We start from the raw sequence: 26478 nt of genomic DNA, 5'->3' as shown, positions 1-26478 counted from the left end.
CAAATTTAGATTAGGTATTAGAAAGAAATTTTACTGTGAAGGTGGTGAGGCAGTGGCACAGGTTGCCCAGAGAAATTGTGGGTACCCCCTCCTGGATCTGTTCAAGGCAAGGTTGGATGGGGCTTTGCGCAACATGGTCTAGTGGAAGGTGTCCCCTGCACATGGCAGGGAGTTTGGAAATGAGATGATTTTTAAGGTTCCTTCCATCCCAAACCATTTTATGATTCTATGATTCTAATTTACTGTTTCAGAGTTGTATAGCACTGAGGACAAAAATGTTTATTTGGCTTGTGATAAATCTTTTGGCATAGTCATCCAGAGCTCATAGATTTTTGACTCATGCTACATTTGTTGACATTGTTCCTGGCTTCTAAATAATTTACTTTAGTTCCCAAAAGAAGTCTCATTTGAAGTATATAGTTGAATGAAAATATGACTGTGTGCAGTTAGAGCCTGTTAACTGATCACATTCCTTTGGGAAAGGATAACTAGCATTTTATCACTAAAATTTTTAAGGAAATACCTGAGTAAGCATTTAGCAGTAGAAAAATACCACTTTCATTAGTGCATGGAGTGAAAGGATTTGGGAGGTTTGGGTTATTTATAGAGAGGGGCAAGCCAGGTGCTGCTGCATATAATGGTTGCCTGGTAACACATCTAGGATTACAAGACAGCAGGGTCATCGATGTAGGCTTATTTCATCAGTAAAAGAGAAAAGAAAGGAAAAAACCCTAAACCCACACCAGCAAACTGTTCCTTGGCAAGTAGTGTTCTTCAGTGCTTTGTGAGCAATTCAGTAATGCCAAGCTTTCAGAAATATATACTCTAGAAATGAAAGACCAGAATAGAGGCTTGTTAGTCATTGCTTTTGTTGTATCAATAAGAAGCCCAGTTTTGCCTTTGGGCTTGGATTAGGTTTATTTTCATTTGCCTTGCATGTCAGTTTACAAATACTCAAAAAGCTTTACATGACTCTCTGCATGCCGTTCTACTTTAACAAATATTTGTTGATATTTTGATTGTAATGTCTTTGGATCTGATCCTAAGAGGATAACTGGTACTGAAAGCAAAATTATTTAGTAAGATCACTCATGTATTCAGCTATTACCTCTCATCATTAAGAGTGGCAGATTAGGCTCTGCATAGCTGTAGACGGGCGAGCTTTTGTACACATGTGTATTTAAAGCTACATTTAGGTATTCAGTTGCTGAAAAAATACCCTAGCTTGCATAGACATTGAGCACTTACAATGAACATTGTTTGTCATGGGCATTTTTGGTCCTCATAATGCCTTGGTTTGGGCAGCATTCAACAATTTTGGCATCAAAATATGCTTGAAATTGTTGGTTAGCAAATATAGTTGTCACTGCCATATTTATTTTTCCACTTTTTTTTTTCTCTGAATATGTCCTACCTTTCTGCCAAAAACACTTCTCCAGCCAAGCTGGGAACAGCTACAGAAGTTACTTTGCAAGTGGCTTCTCAGAGGCACAAACTCTTCCTTTGAAGTCTTTCAGCTTTCCCAAGATCTTTTATTCCAGTCAGGCCTGGGAACTCATCCTACATCATAATTTGTTTGTTGTTTCTTTAAAACTCTAGTGTAAACAGAAATCAATAATGATTGAAGATGAGATCCACTGGCTCTTGAGTTTCTTGTGCAGTAAAATTAATATTCCTGGGTTTTGGATATATGGACTCAGCCTGTGACCTCGCAGCTGTGACCTGTGCTGAAGCATAGCACATGAATCATAAAAGGACCTCGTCATGGATTTGGCAGGAGGAGAGAGGGATTATCTTTTGCTGCCTTCTGGATTCTTTTCATAAGGAATCAAGGGACAGTCAAAGTGGGCAGTATGATCCTCCAGGGCAACTTACTCAAATGGCCAGAAGGCTCAGCCTGAAAAAGAAGGATATTTTGTCCCAGGCACAGGCCCTGCAATTCTTCTCATTTCAGGAGGGTGTAGTAGTGTGTGTGAAGAGTTCATATTTTTGTTTCCTGATCTATTCTCTCGTTCAATAAATGGTAGTGTATTCATAGAATCATTTAGGTTGGTAAAGACCTCCAAGATCATCAAACACCACCATGTGAACTAAACCATAGCATCAAGTGCCACTTCTTGAACACCTTCAGGAATGGTGACTCCACCACTTCCCTGGGCAGTCCATTCCAATGCTTGGCTACTGTTTCAGGAAAGAAATTATTCCTGATGTTAAGCCTGAACCTCCCCTGGCACAGCTTGAGGCCGTTTCCTCTTGTCCTGTCACTGGTTGCCTAGAGAAGAGACCGACCCCTGCCTGGCTACAGCCACCTTTCAAGGTAGCTGGAGAGAGTGATAAGGGCTCTCCTGAGCCTCCTTTCTTCCAGGCTAAACAACCTCAGTTCCCTCAGTAACTCCTCAAAGGATTTCTGTTCCAGACCTTCCACCAGTTCCATTGCCCTTCTCTGGTCACACTCCAGCGTGTCAATGTCTTTCTTGAAGTGAGAGGCCCAAGTGCAATCACTGCCCTGGTTCTGCTGGCCACCCTATTTTTTATACAATCCAGAATGCCATTGGCCTTCTTGGCCAGCTGGGCACACACTGGCTCATGTTCAGCCTCTGTCAACCAGCACCCCCAGGTCCTGTTCTGTCACAGTCGAGGCAGCCACCATGCACAGAGTAACACCATACAATTTCAGAAGGCCTCAAGCATGCAGAGCAACACCATACCACATCAGAAGGCTTAAAGGTTCTGCACTTCATTTCTCTTCAGTGTACTTTATTGTCCTTCATCTGACATGCATTGCACCTGTGTGCCCTCTGCACCCTTTGGTGATTGGTCAGTGCACCTCAGCACTGCATGTCTCATCACCTTCAATACTGTTCACCTGTCCTGCACAGCTGTAGCCCATTAGGGATTAGGCTCAATCACAGCCCCACTCCCAATTACCTCAAACTGTGTGCCTGCACTTTTCCACCAGGCTGCTTTCCAGGCACTGCCCTCAGCCTGCAGTGCTGTTAGGGATTGTTGTGACCCAAATGCAGGAACCGAAGGACTTCATCTTACACTACATCTCGTACTGTTAGCCTCAGCCCATGGATCCAGCCTGTCCAGATCCCTCCGCAGAGCCTTTCTACCCTCCAACAGATCAAGACTCCCACCCAACTTGGTGTCATCTGCAAACTGACTGAGGGTGCACTTGATCCCATCATCCAGATCATTGATAGTGACATTAAACAGGAGTCGCCGCAATACTGAGCCTTTGGGAACCCAGAGTGACCAACCACCAACTGGATGAAGCTCCTTTCACCTCTCTGGGCCCAGCCTTCCAGGTAGTTTTTAACCCATCAAAGAGTGCACCTGATCGAGCTGTGGGTTGCCAGCTGCTCTGGGAGGACACTGTGGGACCCAGTGTCAAAGGCTTTACTGAAGTCCAGATAAACAACATCCACAGTCTTTCCCTCATGCACTAGGCAGGTGTTGTAGTGTGTTTTTAAATTTCTTGGTTTTGCTCCCCCATTTTATGTATTATTCCCCCCCTGTTCTTTGTAAGATGGTTCTTCCCCCTCCAGTTTTCCCGCCACAGAGCCTTTGGCAGTTATGTTACTATGGTTACCCCTGCCCCCATTAATTGTCAATCTCCCAAGTTACATAACTGCTCCTCCCTTATCCCACCATATAAGTAAAGTTTTCCTCCTCCCTGAGCCCAGTCAATCACCCCCCACTCCTCCCTGCTTTCTAGAACATTCTTCTCTCTGGGGGTTGTGGTTGGCTGGCGTCCCGGGGCCCCTCCTTTGTTCTATGTTTATTGGATAAGTTCTTGTGTCAGTTTTCTTATGTACCTCCCCACATGTTCTCCTATTGGTTAGCTGGGTTTCCCCTCCCGTCTCCACCCCTTCCCTGTAAAACTCTGTCTCCCCCCATGTTCGGGGCCATTTGCTGTGGGTTTTTCCACCTGTTGGTTTGCCCTTTGCTGCCTGTGGGCTCTTCAATAAACCGACGTTTTACCCCCAGCAAGTGGTCGCCTCCTCTCTCGTCTCGTCCAGCGCGAATCCAAGTCCGCAATCCAGCCCAGCCCGAGGCCAGGACGCCAAGGGGGGCTGGCTTCTGATGCGCAGGGGCGTCGGCCGCTTCACCCCTTCAGCTAGCCGGACTTAGGGCCGTGTACGCCCTCGCGCAGGCAGGTTACCAGATGATAAAAGGATATCAGGTAGGTCAAACAGCACCTTCCTTTCCAGGGTTCCTTGAGTCCACTGGAAGATTTTTATATCAGTACTTTGCCATGTCTGCTAGGAAAGAATTTCAACATTATATATGGAATCTGCTAATACCAATTCTTGTGAAAAAGAAAAGAAATAAAATAGGAGAATCACTGAATTTGATTTGAGCTATTTTCTAACATGCCATTCTTACTTCTCTTTAAGTGCTGACCTGCATTCTCCCTGAGAAGCAGAATTAACTCTTACTCACCCTTTCTTCACAAGACATAAATTCATCCCTTCATACCACTCATATTTGTGCCATGTTTTGATCAATATGAAATTGCAGGTTTTGATTGACAATATTTTACCAGTATGAATAGGTAAATATGAAAATTCTACATTCATTATAAAAATTGAGCAATTAAACCATTGATTCATCCTGGTATTGTCATTCCATTAGTCCAGGTTTTCTCTATTGGAAGCTTTGTAGTTTGTAGTTTTGGTTTCTGCTAACAAAAGTCTTTACTTTTTAAATTTGCTTGGTTGCTTTTTTCTAACCAGCATTCTTTAAGGTCTTGTTCCAAATACATTTTCATAATTAAAATAAATAGGAGAATCTCTTCCCTGCTTTCCATTTCCACAGATAATAAAAATAAAAAGAAAGTTTTTCTCTCGAGTATTCCAATTCTTTTAATTACTGTCTCAAATTTGATGTAGAGTTTTTTGTTGTTGTTGTTGTTTTCATTGCTCAAAGTAATTTTGCTTGCCGGCAATTAGAGATAGGTGTTGTGCAATAAACACTGGGAGAAACCTCAGCAAAATTGTTTCCATGGTGTTTAGTAAGATCTGCATAACTGTTGCTTAGTGAGGAAAATAAGACAAGAGTACTCAAAAGCAGAAGAACAGGGGTCACTTGAAGTTCTGCATTTCAAACTGGCCACACCTTCCATCCAGCCTGCTGGGGTGGTGTGCCACAGCATGGATGGGGTATTTTACCAAAGTGAATTTGTTCAAAATTCTCAGTCTGAATGACAGATTATTATATTATTCTGTTTCCTTTTTACTTTGTTATTTATGAAGAATAAAATATGCTGAAAGCATGATTTATGAAGAAGTAGATCTAAAGAACTCCCTCCATCAAAGCACACCTTTCTTCTCTCAGCTCACTGTGGCATGCAGCAGGATTTCATGCCTGAAAAAGCATCCCTGAGCCTCTTTGGTACTGATCCAAAGCTGCAGAGTCACCCAGAAGCTGGAGGCTGGGTACTGCTTGTCCTGGAGCTGCAGCTCAGGGGGTCACAGAAGAAATAGTGAAATGTGCTGCAATTCCTTAAAGCTAGAAATACTATTTCTTGCTTCTCCTACTCAAGGGAAGAAGGTAAGAGGGAAGTCTCTCTGCAGAGTAATCTGTATGCAGAGCAGGTTCATTTATACAAGAAAAACTATAGAAGAATTAAAATTTTGGGGTTTTTTGGATGAACCTGCAACTTGGACATCAAGCTGTACTTCTATAGAGTAACCTTGTATTTAGGAGTTCTCACAAAACAAAGTGGAACATCCTTCAGAAATTAAGCCAGAACTTTCCTTCCCAAAACAAACAAACAAACCAACCTCACAAAGATAAGAGAAAGCAAAATAGGACAGATCAGAGGCTTTCCCCACATTTGTGTGGGGCCATACAATGCCTGATCACCGATTCCATCTGGGAGCTTTCGAAGTCCATGGCTCACCCTTTTCCCCACGTCCCTTGCTGCTCTTGCTCACAGAGAGACAAATGCCTGCACCACGCCTATGGGGCAGCTGAGTCAAAGGACAGGGAATGGATAGCTCAGTTCTGTTCTGTCCCATGCTCAGAGTGGTTTTGTGGTTTGCAGCAAAGGGCTGCTTATGGGCACGCTTGTTTCTGGCTGTTTTTTCACTGTGGCTAAGCAGAGCACCTCCAGCAGCACTGCCCAAAGTGTTACACAGTCCTGGACCTCCCCAGGCTCTTCCCCATGTAGCTGTGGTTTTATCTATTGCATTACACTTCACATTATCAGTCCCTGTTAACTCCATCTTCTGTATATACAGTCTTTCATTTCACTGTCAAGCTAGTAAAATCCATCTTTTATGTGTTAAGCCAACTTTTGTCCACAAAGCACTCCATTAAACCCATCAAATCTATTTTGGTCTTATTTCTACCATCAGTTCTGCCACATTTTGTGCCAGCTCAGACCAACAACTAAATTATTAAAGCTTGGAGCCCTACTCAGATAATATGGGCACTCTCTGAGCAGCATAGGACAAAGGTTAACAGCAGAATGAGCAGTGGAAAATGAAGCACAGAAGGGATGTAGTATAAAGATGTTTTGTAGCCAGTCCTAGCATTAATGTACTTACTATATTTTCCATGTCATTTATAGCATCTTCCAGTTAATTTTGTAATCGAAATCTGAGGATCCAAGCTGGGGAGGAGAATCACTCTTCTGGAAAAGGGGACTTTATTTTAAATATTTGATAATTGAAGTGGGAAGAGGGAACATGTAGAGAGGGAAGGCTTGAAAATTTGGTCTGGGGAAACAAATGTTTTTAATTTTTCTTTTCTTGCACTATAAAATGAGTGCAAAATGAACAAGATTAAGCAGTATTAGTTTAGAATTATCCCAAAGTTCTACCCAAATGCAGCTGAGTTTGTTTTTGGGAGAAGCTTCATTTTCCATTGAAGAATTATATGATACCAGAAAATAGGAACTAAAGCCTCGATTTCCTCCTCCTATATTACAAAGTGTCAAGATACCGTACTAGAGAAAAAAAGCAGCTTTCAGCAACTGGTGCCTTTCCAGCTCATGGTATCCAGAGTAGGGATCCTAACTCCCCCATGCCTTCTCCAAGATCTCTGGTATTTGATTTATTCCCCCAATGTGAGGAGTGTGACCATCTGTACAGAAAGAATTCACCTCATCCTGACCTTTGTGCTAAGTGGGGAAAGAACAAACAAGAATGAGTGCAGTGAAATAAACATTGAGGGGTTTCTTTTAATGGGCAGTTGTGAGGGCAAAATGAAGTGGTTTGGAAGAAATAAGTGGGTTTTAGGGAGAGAGGTTAAAAAGGAAATCAGGCCTGTGAATTTCTTGTAGAGTTTGTCACCCAGTCACTCTGTATGGAATGCTGGCAGAGACACGACCCAGGGGCAGGAAATAGTTGTATGCCAGTATTGGAAAGCTCATGGAGGATGCAAGATCTAGCTCTAATATAAAAGATCAGCTCTGTATAAAAAAGTGGCAGAGTGCAACCTTTCATAATTATCTGCCAGTTCCCTGCCATCATTGTTCTGCATGGTCCAAGTTTGGTTCCCTCACCCTCTTCACTTCAAGGAATCCCCCAAATAGGCAGCTATTTCACAAGGAAATCCTAATGGGGACTTGTATTTCATACTTAATGCTGCTCTGCATGGTGCTTACTACTTTAGGGACAATGATTAAGTGTATACCACTTCTTTATCCTTCTTTATCAAAAAATTCTGGTTTCCTTATGAGACTGTATTTAATATTTATAGATCATCACATTGTTTTATTTGTTTACAAAACATATTTCTCCTCCACAATCTGTGTGAGAAGCATGAAAAAGAGAAGCACACTTATTTGTAAGATTAAATTCCTTTTATCTTCCTTGTCACAAATCTTCACTTGGATAAGATAATGTAGGTTAGGAAGTCTCTGTAAAGCATAGAGTTCCAGTTCTCAACTTTCTTAGTGCAGAATTCTGAGTCTCTTTCTAATCTTTCTTATTACTCCCACCTGTACCCTTAGAATAACTCTATTTTGAGATAGGCTAACCTGGGGACAGTATTCCTAGCACAGCAGGCATAGCTCGATTTATAATGGGCTTGCAATCTGTTTTTTTTCTTCATACCAGCCTTTTGTAGACTAATAGTTACTTTCAGATTCTCACCTCTGTTATGCAGTGATCCTTAGAGAGCTGTGATTAGTAATTTATGACTGCATCCAGAGTCATTGTTGCATTGAATTTCTTATTGCCACCTCACCATACTGCCTATTTCCCAATATTACTCCTAGTTTGGCCTGGATTTTCTTGACCTATATAATTTTGCTATCTTGCCGTTTATCACCCTCCCCAGAACTACTACACATAGACAACCATACAAACCTTATGAATATATTTGTTGTATCTCAGCAGTCACCTTTTTTAGACAGTTTATATCAACAAATTGCCTCTCACCTTGATCCTTCTGTATTTCATTATCAATGTATGGAATATTATGAAAGGCAGTTTCAAAATCTAAATAAATAATGTAAATTAATTTTCCTTCCCTTATAAATATTTTCCTGGCTTTTTGAAAGACTGTTAAATATGTAAGAGGACATGATCTCCCTTCTAGCATATCTGCCCTTACTGAGCCATGTGGTCATGAAGCTTCAAGGGACATATGTTCTCTCCATAACCAATTCACAAAGTACAAATTCATAGAATCATAGAAAGACTTCAGTTGGAAGGAACCTTAAAAATCATGTAGTTCCAACCCCCCACCATGGGCAGGGATGTCACCCACTAGATCAGGTGGAATAATTCTAATAGAAATATGTATTTATGAGGCACTAACATTGTATTTGGATAAGAATAAATGCTTTTGAAAATTTAATGCTTTTGATTTATTTCTCATTAGAAAGCAGCATAAAATACAGGCATTGTGGAAGCTTACTGCATTCTGAGGATAAGTTTCCCCTCTGCGAGTCATTTGTGCACTCATTAAAAGGGATGCCACATGGTGTTGTGATGATCTTTTAGAACAAGATAGTCATGAGGGAGAATTCTGTGCTACTAATTCTTTCAGTTACAGCAACCTTGTAAGAAAAACACTTTTAACATTTAGCAAAGATTTTCTTTGGGACCCCTCAGTTGTTACATGGGCCTTTTATTTTTCATCACTTACTGAAGAACATGTGAAAGCACAATGACAAGTATAAAATGCCTGATACTCTCTGTTTTAGTGTTGATTTAGAAAAAGTTTCATTAATGACTATAAACCATTGGTTTGAACAGTCTTAAAGGCTGGCAGAATGGATTGTCAGACTAAACAAAAATCAAATTGCCAAGTAGGAAACTAAAACATTAGATCACATTTTGCCTAGAGTTTGCCTCTATAATACTGGGCCATTTTTATAAGGGGAAACAAATGCCCATATTCTTTGTTTAACTGGTCAAAATGTGTCACCCCAGTATGCTGATCTCTACAGATCCCTGCTGAGTTCTTGTCCAATTAAAAATTTTCCACATTTTGAATTGCCAAAACATCTTATTACAAAGAGCTCTACTCCATCTCATTCTAAGCAATGAATAATTTTTCTGCACATCATTTCGTTTTCTTTCAAATGGGAAAAGCTTTCCTAAGCTTTGGCAAAGTCCTAGAGGACCCAGAGGGAAGCACAGTCTTTGAGAGGATGATTCAACCCATCTTGAGATAAGCACGAAGACAGATAATGCGCATTGCCTTTGGGAAGCTCCTCTCTTCTCACTGACTGTGGAAAGTAAGAACATCTACATTGTGCAGTGCTGCACAGATACCTGAGCTTGGTCTGAAAACCAGAGGCATCATGGCCATTCATTCCACCCTCCTGGGACAGTCATTCTGAAAATGCACCAATGTGTCTGACCCCAGGATCTCAGTTTGCACCTCGCTTGACATTGCTGCTCAGAACAGCCTGGAGAATTTCCTGTGGCAATACACTGCAAAGGCTCAGGCACGAGTCAGGTGCAGATGGCAAATCCAGGCTCAGAAGCAGCCAGGAATGTGACTTTGTCAGGAATGTATTTTGTCTTTGACACTACCCACGGAAACATGAGGGTGTCATAAAGGTTGAGATGATAAATTAATGCTAGAAAGCCTAAAGAGAACCTTCTAACTTTATTAAAATGGAATTAAAGAGAGAATAAAATTTTTCTAGCAATTTAGGGATTTTGAGGTTTTAACTGATTATAAAGACATTTTTTAAATGTGTGGCTTCATTTCCCTCTTTTATTATTGAAATCCCTTCCATTACAATGTGTAGATTTTCTTTGTGTATATAGAAAGACAATTTAAATCAACTTTCATTTTTCATTCTAACAGAGAAAACCAGATTTGCATGGTGGAACGACACTAGAAGAAAAAATCTGGTAAAGAATATGACTTTTACTAAGTTAAAACTGCTAGTTAATTATTAATTCTATTGTCATAATGGATTTCTTGACAGAATTAGGTGCAAGAAAAGTGGAAGCTTCTCTAATCTATCTCCATGTGCCATTTTACTCAATCACAACATGCTTGCCTGGAGCACAGGTTAGCTGTTTGCTCAAGCTGATCATAGATACTGCATTTATTCTAAACATGACTAATTCTTTTAACCAGATGGCTGTACAGATAGCTCTTTTTCATTTTTTTTTTCAGTATTTGTTTCCTGGGTCTCTTGTTTATATTTATTATGGGATTTTATCACCATATGTCCATTTTTTATACCTTTTAATTACTTAGATTTGGTATACAATATTTTCTTTTTGAATGACTCCACAAAACAGTGAAATAACCAAATTGTAACAATTCATGGTCATTTTCGTACTCTAATGTCTTTTTTCATAATCTATTTAAAAGTAATTCTGGTACCTTATTCAACTAGTGCTGCATCCTCTGAGAAATTCCAGAGATATTCTCAGAAAACACAAAAGGTTTGTCCATTCATTAAGCACAATATTAATGAGACTGAGTTCTCCATCCCGATTTTAGATATGCAATTCTCATCATCAGTTGGCAAAAGTAAGTGATCTTGTTCCCATACAGAAAATACCATAATTCGCCTTTATAATGGAAAACTGTGTGAATGAACACTAGATTTTGCAAATAATTTTGGTGACTGCACAAATGTGTTCCCAGTTTGGGACTCTATTTTCAACTCAGATATTTAAATTCACTTATGTGAATAATGTCACAGAAACTTTATTTTTTTTTACATTTAAACATACTGCGTGTAGAATGTTTCACTAAGAAGACTAGAGCCAGTATTATTGTCTATACACAATAGTACTGGCTCTAGTCTGTGCTCTGAACAAGTGTTACAAATAATTGCTGAGTCAATCTACAACAGAAAGAAAATATTTTTAATCTATGTAACCAGTTTCTTCAGGAAAAACAATGCAGCTTTTATTGTAATTGACTAGTAATAGTTAAGTGGCCTGAACTGAACCCAGATGCTATTGATCCAAGATATCTTCCTGGATGTTGCAAGTCTTTACTGCAGGGAGGCCTCTCTGTCTCTGAGTCTTTAATTGAGGGCCTCCATCCATGAACAGAATGTTGCCACTCATCAATGCTCTCATCACCTCCAAGCTGCCAGTATGAACATCAGATACATCTGCATCATTTTTCTTGGTTCAGGCAATTTTCTTTGTGCTGTTCTGAAAAAAAATTGAAACTGGAGTGGAAAGCTCTTTGGAGTGGAAAGCTCTTAAACCTTTCCCTTAAATTTTTGCTATAAAATAATACCCACCAAAAAGTCAAAATGTATTGCACTTATGTAAAAGCTTTTAAATATTAAACACAGCTTAAATAAAGTCTTAAGATTTCTAAAAGACTTATATCTGAAGAGCTTCTTAGAGGAAAAAACACTTAGATGCGCTAAAAACTAATTAATATTGGCAATAGAGTCACAAAGAAGAAACAAAATTTCTCACTTATAGTCAAAAAATGATACTTTTCTACTCATTAAATCAGAAAGCTGTCATCTTGCCAAGCAGTATAGTTCTGTGGTCCAAATACCAGGTTCTAAAGCTAAATACAAACAGATTGTGGGACACGTTCTGGACAGCTTGTTCTCAGATATCCTGTAATGTGATGTGCCTTTCAATTGACTGGTGGGCTCAGGTTGTCCCTCCAGAGGCTTGGAGATGGTCACTGGCCCCAGGGCAAGAAAAAAAGTGTCTCTGGGTGACAGAGACATGGCAAAAAGGGAGCAACTGTAGCCCACAAAGATAGTATTGGGATGAGTAGAGAGACCTGGTCACCCATAGCCCAAGCCCTGCTGTGGCAGACAGAAACACTTTAGGGATGAGAATGGGTTGGCTGTAACTCAAACCACACTGGGATCGCAGCAGCCAAGCAGAGGAGCACACATTAGCCTGTGAGTATATGATAGATGGAACAGATTTGCTTATACACAACTTTATTTCTGTTCTGTCTCATTTAGTTATGCTTAGTATTCTCTCTTTTAAAGGCTTCTTATTTTAGTTTATATTTTAATAAAATCTGGCTTTGAGTTGAAAGAGCTTTTTGGTCTTCTGGTCTCCACCATAAGGCAAGGATCTGAGAGATATGTATCTCAGAGATTCACCTGTCTCTCCTCTCACTCCACTGCACACATATCCTTTGCTTAACAGTGAGCAGCATTTGAATTTATCATAATTGACTGCAAATTAGTACTTACATCCTGTGAAAATGCCAGGGTTTCAAAATTTGTGCTGTTAGGCAGAAGAAACATTGACATTTTTTTTACACAGCTTCCCATTCTTTTTGTATTGTCATTCCAAGCTAAACAACACTTCTTGACATTTTCAAGTACTGGGTTCACTGTGAGTTTAAGTGAAGCCTTTAGTTTCATCTTCCTCTAATTTACTGTGGATTTTGAGCTGCTGCACTGACTCCTGAAGAGCTGGTCTTTGTGCCTCCACTCTAACTCAACTGTAATAGTAAGATTTTAAAGTGAAAATTAACTGTCTCAGTGTTGTGTAATGCAGCCCCATAGTAATTATTTAATCACCTAGTGGTAAACTGAAACATTTCAACATCTGCTTTTGGGTTTGAGTTTGGCATATTGGGTTTTAGTGTTGAAAAACTCCCAATAAAGTTCATATGTCATTATTGAATTTGTAAAGTATTTTGTTACAAACATGGGAATGTTATTAGATAACTTACTAAGCCCATGCATTTCAAAATCTACACTATTAGTTTCAGTAGCCTTCTCAAACCAGAGATCTTCTTCAATTTCTGGAAAAATTGTGCTGGTTTTGGACTCCGACCCCCTGCTTCTCTGTTGGAGTTCTCCCACCTTATCTCCTCCTTCACAGCATTTCCTCTCTTCCCCACTAGGTTTGTGTGGCTGTTTCTACTTACTCCACAAGTACCACAAATGTGAATTCTTGAGAACTGGGCAGGGTCATCCAGAAAGGCTCTTTGGTACTGTGGGAAAGGCAGAGATAATTGCAGGTCATCACATTTTGTTACTTGTTTATTTATTTGTAGGTTGAGATCCTGATTATGTAGTCTGAATTGATTCAAAGTGAGCTAAAGGTCAAACTTATTTTGGCCAGGCAGTTGAGATGATTTGTAATTCACGTTTCTCCAGTTTTAGGCAGGGTCAAATACTTAAGGGAGATATGGCTGGGATGTTAACAGGTTCCTAACTTAAAGTACATGGGAATATTTTTACTTTCCCCTTCCCTTCCCTTCCCTTCCCTTCCCTTCCCTTCCCTTCCCTTCCCTTCCCTTCCCTTCCCTTCCCTTCCCTTCCTTTCATTTTTTAAAATTAAGAACATACAGGAAAGGTGAGAACATCCTATTTCCTCATGCACGCACAGAAAATCATAACTGTGTTATAACTTTGTGTGTGTACACAGACAGACATATCTATATCCATCCTAAACCTATTACGAATTATTAGCAGAGGATTTAACAACTGTTCCTTGAGTGCCATTCTGAATATTCTGAAAACTATTAAATAATGCATTTTACACTGATATTATGTCAAGTAGTCATAGTATTTGTAGCATTTTCTGTTCAAAGTGTCTATAACCTAAAACCACTATATAATGAAATTATTATTTGTGTATAAAGTTTTGTGCATACTATGTTGCATGCAATAACTGTGGTTAAATCTGAGGAAAGGCAAACAAATAATTTTAAAATATTTGTCTATAATACTTTGTTTCAATGCATTGACAATTTGACTTTAGATTTTTGATGTTATCTTTTGCTTTCACAATACCAAGTTATTATAGACTCCAATTCATTGACTATAAAACTATTTTGTTGGAACCTCTGTTACCAAGGTCTCAGAATGAAAAATTTTCAATATGTTTATGGAGAAGAAATAGTATTTTTCAGAACGTGCTGGTCTGGAAACTATTCTAATGCATAAAGTGCCTTTAAGTGGACAGGCACTTCAATTTAAATAATATCTATCTGTAATGTGACAGGCTTGAAGGAACTTGATTACTTGTCTTGTAGTCTAATTTGAAACCCCAGAGGTAATCACTGAAATCCACAGGAAACAAAGCTTAATTTGACTATGTGACCTTGTGTGTTGATCTAGATTAGTTGTTTGATGATCTCCAAAACCCTTGTCAGTTTAACAGCCACCCTGTAATAAGCTCCCAGTAAACAAATCTTCCTCCTCCATCTACCTATTTTTTATTTTGAAGAAGGCAAAAATTGGTTACATACAGAATGAAAACTAAAAAACAGTGAAGCAAATATTCAACTAGATAGAAAATAGCAAACTGTCACAATATCCAGACCCCTTATTCTGTTTTGATTGCAAGTCCTAACTTCTGGATACATCTAATTTAAATGCAAAATAAAACTTCAGAGCTATACTATGTATTGCTAGTTTACAACTGTTTTCACAGTTTTACATTAGATATTCTTCATATTTCTTATTTGAAAGAAATAGATCTGTTCTCTTGCAAACAAATTTGGTTTGGTTGTTTTTATGTTCTTTGCCTGATCTAATGGTAAGGATTTTAATGTACCTAATCTTCACTTGATTTATTCATCTGCTTGATTGGTTAAACAGTGATCACACATGCAGATCTTCCTAGGATGTGCTTTCTCTTCTTTTTTTTATGAACTTGGAGTCCTGTGTGCTGAATACTTACCAGTTGTCATCTTGGCGAGGTCTGTATTCAATTACAGGACTTTGTGTTTCACTTCGCTGTTTGAGTTGGGTGATTCCATCCAGAAGGTTATTTAAATTGTCCATTATCTTGCAAAATAGTGTTTTCAAATAACTTTCCTCATTTCTTATCTATAATTTGCTTTCTCATGGCCTTTTCTGACTGCTTCAAAATTTTCTTATTCGAATTCCCATGGTCTGACCCTTCCTTCAGCATAAGAACAGGACAACCTGGACAATACAACTAAGTATTTTGAAGTTCCTAGAATGGTAGATCCTGGTTTTCTTTCTCCCAAGCTTGACTTTCCTATACCTCCCCATGTCATTACTTCAGCAAACTTTTTTTTGGACATTTTTCAGAGCCAGCATCCTGTGGGTAATATGGGGTTTTGTGGTTCTTTAATGCCATTTCTCTTATCCTGTTTCCTATCCTATTTCTCCACCCTGGAAGACTTCCAGTACAGCTCTGCCTCTAGCAATGCAGTTGTCAAGATGTTTAAAGAGTAGAGAAGTTACTTTTTAGCTCTTTACACTTTTAAATGAGGCTTTCTTGTACTTTTTTGTAGAATTTTTGAAATACAAGGAAGCTTTTCCAGCATTTGGAAATCATTACGCAAAAGGGGCAAATGCTACAGCAGCCTCTGCACCATGGGCAGGTTGTCTGTATGCCAGTAAAAGGTCTGGGGACACAAAAATGCTAACTGCTGGACATAAATCTCTGTGCTTCAGGAGCTATAATATTAAAAGTTCTTGAACTCCCAGACCTTCTGATAGCAGCAAATAAAGACTTTGGCACTACTTCTAATATCCAACTGTGAGAAGGGGCAATTCTCAGGAGATCAAAAGAAAATATATGCATATGGGTGGGATGGGTATGTTTCATGGTATAAAACCATCTTGTTACTGAGCACCTGGGAATGCCTTACAGAACTGCAGCTGGACAAAATCCCCAGGGAGGACAGGGCAGTGGGGTCTGACCATCCCATCTGACAAGCTCAGCAACTGCAGCCTAACCTTTTCATAGTATAAGTCACCCTGAAATGGGCATGAGAGGGGAGAGCCTGAAATGCAGCCTTTTTGCAATATGCAGGTAGCAAGTAGGATTTGCATGGAAGGGCAAGGAGGGGACTTTATAGAGAGACATTGTATTTGGGAAGTGAGCTTTAGGAACCTCTGGCACAAACCACCACAGATGGTCCAGAGAACATCTGCTGTTCTACCCAGAGAGGGAGCTCTTGGGGTTACTGCTGGCTGGTAGTAGGCCTAGCACTGTAAATTTTCTTGCTCCACAAGATTTTTGCATACTTTCAGAGGAAAAAAAGCATCTTTATGGACCACTGTAAACATACATCTGATTCAACCAGATTTACCTGTGAACAGAGAAAAGGAGAGAGCAAAGACAGCTAATAAAGGTGTGTCATACTGACTAACTATACAAACCAAAAGGGAAAGCAGTATCTTTTAGATGTTAGACCTCCTAATAGTTATTTCACATCTGCAACACCTGGGACCTGTGCAGAACAGGATTTGTTTTCAGACCTCATGGCCATGATTTCCTATTGTCATTAATTTCCTGTATACTCCTGCATTCTTAGAAATATGCATAAAATACTGCTGATCAGTCTGGATCTTTTTAAATGAACTGATTCTTTCCTGTACAACAACCAAAAGCAAAATGAAAATACAGTCATTAATGGATAATAAGTTTGTACTCTCCAGGAAAGACAAGATTAAAGTGTGGGACTGTGGATCATTGTGGTAATAACAAAGAGTGAAATAAAGATTATATGGATGAAAACAGAAAGGATTTTGGTCAATTGTATTGTGGAAAGCTTGCAAAAGAGATTTCACTGAGGCAGTCTCTGAAATACTGCACAGGCAGGTGAACAGACATCTCTATATTTCCAGTAAATTCTTATCGCTGTGATTACAATTTTTCCAGGTGTATGCTGGAGGACATGTATAAATAATACTGATAAAGCTCAGTTATTACAACATAGCCACATGTGCAGGAATAAAAGACAATGGAATGCCAACCATAGATGGGACAGAGGTTTCTGCACCCTGATGAGCAGAGTTGATGATTGAGTTTATAGAAATGGGACAACATTCAGTGGCATTTGTGAACATTCTTCATAAGGCCAGGAATTAAGGAGTAGTGTCTAGAGTTTCTGCATTAAATCAAGTCATATTTTGGAACGATGCAAAAATAAAAAAAGATATCTAGTAGAGATCCTGTGATAGCCTGATGTGATGCAGCCATATGAAAACATCTTCTCATGAATAGAAATATAATAAACAATATTCTAGCAAGAGTTTACCTGGAATATAGTGTACAATTACAGCTGCTTATACAAGAGAATTAAGCATGCTGAAAAGCAAAGAAAGGCATCTAAGATGCTTAGAGGGAAGAAAGTTTTCACATGATCAGAGGCTTGGGGTACCTCTCCTATGAAGACAGGCTGAGAGAGCTGGGGTTGTTCAGCCTGGAAAAAAGAAAGCTCTAGGAAAAGCTTATTCCAGCCTTTCAATACTTAGAGGAGTGGGTTATAAGAAAGAAGAGAGTGACTTTTAACCAGAGTCAGTAGCAACAGGACAAGAGGGAATGGGATTAAAGTAGAAGAGGAGATATTTAGGTTAGGTGTTAGGGAAGATGGTCTTTACTGTGAGGGTGGGGAGGCACCGGCACAAGTTGCCCAGAAAAGTTGTGGACGTGTCATCCGTGGAAGCGTTCAAGGCCAAGTTGGATGCAGCTTAAAGCAACCTGATGTTGTGAAAGACATCCCTGCCCAAGGCAGAGGAGTTGGACTAGATGACCTTTAAAGCTTCTTCCCAACACAAACCATTTTGTGGTTCCGTCTTTCAAAAGGAACTTGGCTTTCATAGCCTAACAAAATGTTGCATGTCCATAATATTGCATGTTAATACACCAGAGAAAAGCCATTTGAACTAATAGCCACTGCTGGCACAAGAACAAATGGGTATGAACAGGCTATTTATAAATTTATCCTGAAAAGGTTTCTAAGGATCAGAGCGACAACAATTTGGAACAATTTTTCTAGTTGCAGCACAAAATTTAATGTGGTTAATGAGAACAATAACAACCTGGATTAAATTGTATGATCAACCAACTAAGCAGAACTCCTGTGCTTTCCTATGGCCTATATTATTAGAAGGAAATGTAATACAAGGGTTTGGGCAATACAGATATAGCTCCTATATCTCTAGATAAGGTTCTGTGTTCAGCACACACCAAAAAATGCATTTGGTGCTGCTGATTTTTTGTGCTTCACCTAATGCTTAGTTTCGGTGTCTGTTGTTCATTACAACACTTATGACCTTGATTATGCTTTGGTTTTATTACTGTTTAGGTACTTAATTGCATTTCCATCATTAAATATGCACTAATTCTTTTAAATGAAACTTTTAAAAAATATTTTTTCATTAGATTATATCTTTCCAATATATTGTGAATCTTGCTGTTACAGTATTACATTTCAGCTTGGCATGCTGATGTGTAATGTCCATTCCCTTCTCCTGTTAGGGTTTTATTGGTTGCTATAGTTACCGACCATTGCTCCGTTCATGTCATTTATGTAGGCTAAATTCTTAGTGACCCTAAATCTGTTATCATGCACACCTTGTTGTTCCTATATTGTGAGATGTCAAGGCACCCAACATGTTATGAGGAAGACTTCCAAAAAAATTAGCAGAGCTTCTCTGCATGACAGTCTGGATTTGCAGGGCTGATCCCTCCATGCATTGCCATATTTTTACATCCACCTTAAGAGTAAATCAGCCAGGTCTTGTACATGCTGTAACACAGTCTATCTTGATATTTATTATTTAATCTATTAAAACATTTGGCTGTCTCCACACACAGTTGGGGGACCAATTAAAAGTCCAGAAAAACTATACAAAGTTTCTCATGTAATTAGACGTTTCAGGGCGTGCTATTAAGGGCCATCTGTTCTCCTGGATGACTGAGGATGACTGAGAAATGAGATGTTTCCTTCTGTGCTTGAGGTTCCGTCTGTCTTGATTCTATATTTGATTAACTCTGTATGGGGGTGGGGACTGAATTTATTTATAATGGTCTTAATCTGTATAGCAGGTTAAGTATGATTAGGGTAGGATATTGAGCTGTTTAGCATTTGAGATACCCTTTATTGTTTCAGAGCAAATAACTGTCTTGAACGTTTTTCTAGGAGAATCCCCACTGCTTTTCTATTGTTTACATTTCCCCACTGCCTGTTTTTTTCCCTTTGTTATCAGTGATCCAATTTTCCCATAGAATAAATGGTTACAACTAGAGAAAAATCACTGCCATTTTATGCATTTTGAATTTGGCTAGTAAAGCCAAGCAGATCTGAGCAGTGCAGCAAAACATATGCTGTAAACTTATGAGAACTGGCTTGCTTTCCCCTTGGTAACATCTGTGCAGGCTCACCAAAGGTAACGTAGAACATGCCAGACTGCTGCAAAATGTGGAGATACCCAAATTAACTTTTAATTTAGGTATTTCTGCTGTTCTGCCAGCTGTGATGTGCCAATACCCTTAAGAGCAGATTTCAGTCGCTTTTTATCAGTGCAGCTGGCTGCCTACACTTTTCCCTCTAAGTGCCTCTAAATCCTAACAGAGCAATGACATGCAGCAATACTTTTGTTTAACATTTCTAGCAACAACTGGTGGCTTTAGCCGGAGTTTTGCATTATCACACACATTTAAAACTTAAATCTGGCTATAAATAATACTTCAGCTTCTTTGTACAAATTTTTGCAAATAAGATCAAAGGTCTCCTACGCTCTGCATATCGCAAAGTATTTACAAATCTGTGCCAAGCCAAGACATTTGGTCATTGTGTTTTGGTTATTGTAATGTGGGTTTTTATATCTACCATGTTTTCTTTGACATTTCACCCACTTTACACACAGCAGCAAGTACAGTTATATCGATATTCAAAGAACACATTCACTTATTCATTTAAATGCAATATTGTTTGAAAAATTAAACAGGAAATAGTTTATGACACTCAATGTTGCACACTTTGCACTGCTAATGCCACTGCACTAACATCACCCTTAGGCATGTAAACCTGGCACTTTCCCAGGCTTCCAGGTGATTTTAGGAATGGTTATCATAAACAGTTTAAGACTAGTATTTGATGATAATTGTAGGCACTTAGAATAGAAACATATCAACAACATTTAGATACAGTTAACTATCAAGGAGTTAGTTAGCTTTCACCTCCTTTATGTCAGCAAATAATACCAAGGAATTTCCAATTTGAAGTAACTTTTCCTGACTTAGAGAAGATGTGTAATTGGGTATCTCCCTTGGAGTGAGGTATATCACCTGGGAGCCCACATTCCTCATCCCTATGAAGAGGTCAGTCTTAACTTCTCTTTTAATTCCTTGAAGTTAACTTCACCGCTCCCCTATGTTTCCTTGGCCTGCAATGTGATGAACTCAGTATTTTTCAGCAATTAGTAGCTGACTCTAGAAGCTACTTCGTTTTCTCTCTCTTGAGGAGAAAGTGCGTGGATCTTTCTACAAAGAAAATATAAGTGCAGCTATTGTGACCATGCAGCTATAGCTGTTAATGATGCACATCACAGTGAACATGATTCATACAGTCATCTGGAATTTATTATCTACTGTGAAGGAGATGTGGACTTTTTTGTGTAATCAGAAAGAGAATATAAATTCTGTTTTAAAGAATTTTTCCTGAAATGAAAAGCCTAATTTCTCTTATTATTATTCAAAGTGAGTAAAGTTGTTTAAAGAACACCACAAAAGCTATTAAAACTTTGACAGATGTTCTGGTGAAATGTGAAAATGGTTTTTTTTTACCTTCAGGAATAACATTATTTCACTATTGTGATAATTCTATGATCAGAAAACTGGAAAAATTAACTTTGATGGATTTTCTTTTTTCCTGGAATGTTTCTTTCATAAGAGAAGGGCACAAGAAATCTGGAAGCATCAAGATTTGGCAAGCAATTAAATCATTCAGAAAGTGGAATTTTAATCCTTATAGGAGCTCTACTTAAAGTGTCATCTCACAAATGTGTTTTCATCTTGGGAATGGTCATGTTGGCTGTCTGCTCCCTTGACAATAATAATGTACATCTGTTCTCACAGTTTTCATAAAATGGAGGATAGTATAAATCACCGCAGATTATATAATTACTGCATAGTAAAAACACTGAGTTTATAGATGTTTTTACATAATTTTCTATGTATTTTAATATGTGTATTGCTCATGTGCTACAGGAGTGGCTTTGCTTTCTCAAAATTCAATAATAATCAGAAATCCTTAACACATTCCTTATCCATTTTCATCACAAGAATGCAAGTTATGTTACAGAGAACTAAAAAAAGGTGTGCATATGAAAATCAAGGTTTATGTAATTTTCCTGCTACACTAGGAGCAGGATGGGAAAGGTGAGTTTTCTGGCCCTCTGGGCCCTGTTAAAAGTATCTAGGTTTTTCAGGCTCCTCCCCTGTCTCAGCAAGAAACATGGGACATGCTTTCTTATAATTGAGACAGTAAAGCCTCTGCTGTTCAGTGGCATCATTTTCCATTACAGTACTTCACCTATAGACACAGCAGATCCTTTTTCTCTCAGGATCTAAATTAATGACAGATTTTTATCCTATGTAGAAATTCCTTTGTGGTAACGTGTTGTTTTGCATGCTAGAGAGGAGGTCACGGGAGATCACTACAGCCTGATCTGGCGGCAAGAACCTGTGAAAAGTCCAGAGCTGTTACCAGTGACAATCCTGCTCATGGGGGAACTGCAGGTGAAGTCATTTGTCCCCCAATGACCCCTGAAGCTTGTGTCCCATCTGCCTCAGCCTGTGGAGCCCCACAGAGCCTGGGTCCCTTGTGCCTGGTGCCTTTCTCCACGAGGATGAAGCCCCAGCTGCACAAAGGGGGTGCTCCTCCTTTGAGGAGCAGCTGTCCAAAAGATACTTGGGGACCTTCTGCATCAGTGGGGTTAGTAACTTTTTGGGGGTTTAAAGCTCGTTTTTGTTGAGGAACAAATGAGAATGGATATGTGAAAACTCTCCTGTCAGGCAGAATAATATAGACTGTGCTCAAGCTGTATTTTAATTAACGGTATCAAAAATAGAGTGTCATACAGACTGAATGCTAGGGATGATTTAACAGGCAGAAAGAACAATGAGTGAGAGCTTAGCAAACTAATATAAGGTTGGAAAACAAGATTTGATGACCTTTTAATCACTGAATTTCTCAGTATGTAGAGGAAGATAATTTATTTTCCCAATGCTTCAGTTTTTTTCTGTACAGTGGGGACAATAAAACTGCTTGAAATAAGCCTTTTAGGGAGAAATGTTAAATATTGGCAATTGCTTACAGCTTTGATCAAAGAATCACACTGGCTATTTACTATGGGAAGTAAATGCTATGTGTAGATACAGAATTTCAAAGTATAATAGGTCATGAAACCATGCTATGAGAAGGCATTCCTCTCAGACTTGTGAAGTAAAAAAGCCAACTGGACATGAAAGGGCCTTTGACAATCTTCAGAGGAAAGAACAAGTGAGCACCTTTAAATCTGAAATTACAGATAAATACATTTTCCTTCCTTAAACCCACTGCAGTTCCAATTAGGGATTTTACTTCTCCCTTCCCTCCCAAAGTGTGGCACAATGCTGCTATGCATTATTGAACATGCTGCTGTGCCTTACTCGACCCCAGAGGTGACTGCTTCTGGCACCGGACAAAACGAGTCACACCGATTCCTTGAGTACCTCACTGAGAGATTGTGACTAGCTTAATTAGAGAATGCTCGAGAAGTGTTGTGAGATACTTGGATTACATGCATTGTGTAAGGCCAAATTAGTTAGGAGCATTAATACAATCGTGATCTAAAGAGTAATTTGAATAAGGGATGAAATAATAACAAGATCCTTTGAGTCCCATACAGCACACTTTGTTTTTCTAAATAAAATATCTCGCACATAATTTAAAATGTTTCTGTGGAGCAGAGCAAGGCAGTGCCACTCAGAAGTGCCAGGAAAATGCACTGCCAGATGTGAGTCATTGCTGAACTCCAGCATTCGTTTTTTTGTTCACCTTTCAAGCACAAGACAACCTGTTCCCTACTGCAGAGTTGCCTGCAGGTGCCTTGATGGAACATGCAGTGAGGAGCCTGCCAGTCAAAGGGGGGTTGTTTGATTTTCTTCTGAAGTTTGAGGAATTATCTTCATTTCCTGAGAACACCTGGGGCGATGTGGCACAACCATCTTTGTCCTTGGGTGAAATCTTGGCATTTCTGAAGTCAAAGAAATCTTCCCTTTCATCTTTCAGGGGTACCAGGATTTCCACCATATCCATGTTTCAAGTGCCATGCTCTTTCAGGTAAGGAAACAGTGAAGTGCTGGAAATGACATGCATTTCTGTAGCCATGTGGTCAATTTCCCTACCAAAGTGGAAGAATCAGACTGGATGTAAGTGACCAATCACCAAATTGGTCTTGGAAGTTGGATGGCCAGAATGGGCTTCCACTGCAGCTTTTTGCATGGTAAGCTTCATACATTTTGTGGATACCTAGAAAGTTTGGTGGCAGGTTTACTTTAATGAAATCTGAACACAAGGAGATCAGATTTCTAAGTCTAAACTTTGTGTATTTCTAGGATAGATTCTTTTGATTAAATACACATATCCACAGTGTTTTTAGGACATCCCAGTTCTAAGATGAGTTACTCCCTAGATCTGCATTGACTCTTAAGAGTAACTGGCTACAATTAGTCACCCAAATTTCATACTTTTATACTTATTCTTTGTAAGTACTCTAGGGTTTTAATGAAATGGGGCTGGAATACTAAATTATTTATTGTTACTAAGCTAGTTAGCACAGAAACATGAGTAGAGAATTGTATTTTAACTTTACAAGCAGGGTATCTCTGCAAAATTTTCCCTTTGGTTACTACCAAATGAAATATTTCAGCTGAATAACCATTTTCTTTTCAGGTATTGAACAAATATCTCTAACAAATACTCTTCACACAAGCTCCACTTGTAAGACCAGAATTCCACATGCAAATTTCCTTTGAATGTAAAACCTAGGGTGGCTGTCTAAAGCTAAGCATACAAATGGCATTCTGAACATTTAGTTCTAGTCCATTTGTTTTTGTTTAGTTCTGTGCTCCATTATAATGAGATAGACATTTTTGTGTATCGAGGACTATAATTACTTGTGTCCATAGAGCAGCTCAGCAGAGAGTATAATTATTGCTCACATGTCAGCTCAAGGCAAGAATTAGACTCAAAAGTCTGACATGGTCATTACTCCTACATTTTAATTTGTTCACCTCCAGGTAGCACCTAACAGATTACCTATGCCTGTCCTAATTTTTCAATACAAAGAGATTAAACTCCTGCCTCTGTATCCTTTTTTGTGAGGGAGACAGTCATACCTGAGAATGAAGCTGGTTCTTCATTCATGTCAGAAGGACACACAGCTGGTTCTGGGACAGGACCACAGGGCAGCACAGGGCCACGTGTGCAGCACTGCCAGCATCACACATCTGAGCACTGCCAGCATCACACATCTGAGTCTGCAAAGATGTGACAGATGGGCCTGGGTGCACAGAGGTGGAGGGTGTTCTCTTTCTTTGTAAAAATAAAGCAAGGTCTTGGGGCAAGCTAGGCATTTGCCACAGCTGGAGAGATTTTTTTCAGTCTGGAAGTGACATAGCCATTGCTCATGAGCTATGTGTAGATGAAAAACTGATTTGATGTGGCTGCCAAAGACCCCTTCAAGACAGGGGCTACAGCAGGGGTGACCAGAGAGCCTGCATTGTATGCTCTCTGTAGGTGCCCCTCATGCCCACCTACCTCCAAGTGCAACTTGCTCCAGAATTCAAAAGCACTTTTAGCACAGGAAGACACTGGACTGTCCCTTACTCAGCTGGAGAATGGGAGCAGACAAGGGCTGCTGTCCAGCACGGGTACCCACCCACTCCTGTTACACTGGCCTGTGCACTGCTGACACTTACTTCTCTTTTCTTCTGTTTTTCTGTTTTCTGTCTGGGGCACCATTAAATTTCCTGAGAACTCTCACAGTTCAGTACAACAAAAACCTTCAGGCTTTAACACAGTGTATTGGGTTTGTGGTTTGTGCCATTATGTTGAGCAAAACCAAACAAGTTATAAAGCCACAAAAAACCTTCAAACATCCCTCCTTTGCCTATTACCAGTGAATCCTGGCTCTCTAAATAATTAAAAAATATCTGGTACTTAGGCTTTTTTTGGCTGACTTTCTCTGAGTTTGTGTGAAGACTTTCCTCCACAACAGAAAGCCCTGACCATCTCAGTGCTATATATTCAGGGCATGTCTGCATACTTCCCATTATTTTGGGAACTACAGACAGAGATACAATGCTACAGTTGGCCAAGATTTCTCCATAAGGCCCTGGTAAGGTACAGGAGCCTACACAGAGATAATCATCTCATCACAGAGATGATTACCCTGCTCTCTGCCCTATGACTGAGTGAATAAAGGAACCACTTTTTCCTCTATATTCATACAACTAATCACAAAACAATAATATTTTTTCAGAAAATTGTCTCCATTACAGCAATGTTGGAAGTAGTAGGGTGAGAGTGAGTCAGCTGTGAAAATTAAAAATTCTGTTTTAATATATTTTAGTAATAAATGTTCACAAACAAGCACAAATTAAGTTTGCTCTCTATATTTTAAATTAATTTTTACTCTTCAGTTTATAAGACTCATGTCTCACTATATGATTTTAAGTGGTTTCACAAAATTGCTTCAAAAGAAATGATTCTGTAGAGTTGGCATATACTTGATACATATCTTTGAAATTATTTGCTCTTGTGCATGTTTTTTAGTTACAGAATAAAGACTGCTTAAAGTTTTATTGAGAAAATTCAAGTAATTCCCTTATAACTAAATGAAAAGCACATCATTAAAAGAAGATTTAAAGGCAAGGAAAAATCCTTTTATGATAGCACAACTCTTGAATAATTACTTCAGCTCTGGCAGTGAATACTTCGTTATTTAATGAAATCTTAGTATGCAGTACTTTATCCCAAATGTGTCACGAATTTTCAGTGAGAGAAAATGAACTTTGGTCCCAATGTGTACTCTGGGAGTGAGAGGCACATGGCAAATATTATAGCAGTTCACTTTGAATGCTATTTGCTCAGGTATCTTTGCTCAGGTTGTATCTGGGGTGTCAATAACAGCAATTTCATGCTCTCTGTCAGGCTCTACAGGAAAAAATGCATCAGAGTCCTTTGCTTCCTCACCCACTGGCTATGGATCTCTCATGCTGATGCACAGTCCGTGTCCCCAGGTGTCCCCCCAGCACCCTCCCCGTG

General features: G+C 39.2%; 1 protein-coding gene across 1 annotated transcript in view; it reads left to right on the top strand.

Moving 5' to 3' along the window:
* The window catches only part of MEI4 (meiotic double-stranded break formation protein 4), a 133563-nt gene that overhangs the window by 13409 nt on the left and 93676 nt on the right, over window positions 1-26478 (top strand). Inside the window, exon 2 of the mRNA XM_054279830.1 lies at window positions 23440-23653. Within this exon, the coding sequence (XP_054135805.1) occupies window positions 23617-23653 (37 nt within the window). The 5' untranslated portion in view covers window positions 23440-23616. The remainder of the gene's footprint in view (window positions 1-23439; window positions 23654-26478) is intronic.

The sequence above is a fragment of the Melozone crissalis genome, unplaced genomic scaffold (assembly GCF_028551555.1).
Source record: "Melozone crissalis strain CALT ecotype California unplaced genomic scaffold, PUWL_Pcris_2 ptg000027l_1, whole genome shotgun sequence".
Classification (NCBI taxonomy): Eukaryota; Metazoa; Chordata; class Aves; order Passeriformes; family Passerellidae; genus Melozone; species Melozone crissalis.
Note: the sequence above shows the minus strand (reverse complement) of the source record. Positions and strands in the feature narration are given on the sequence as shown.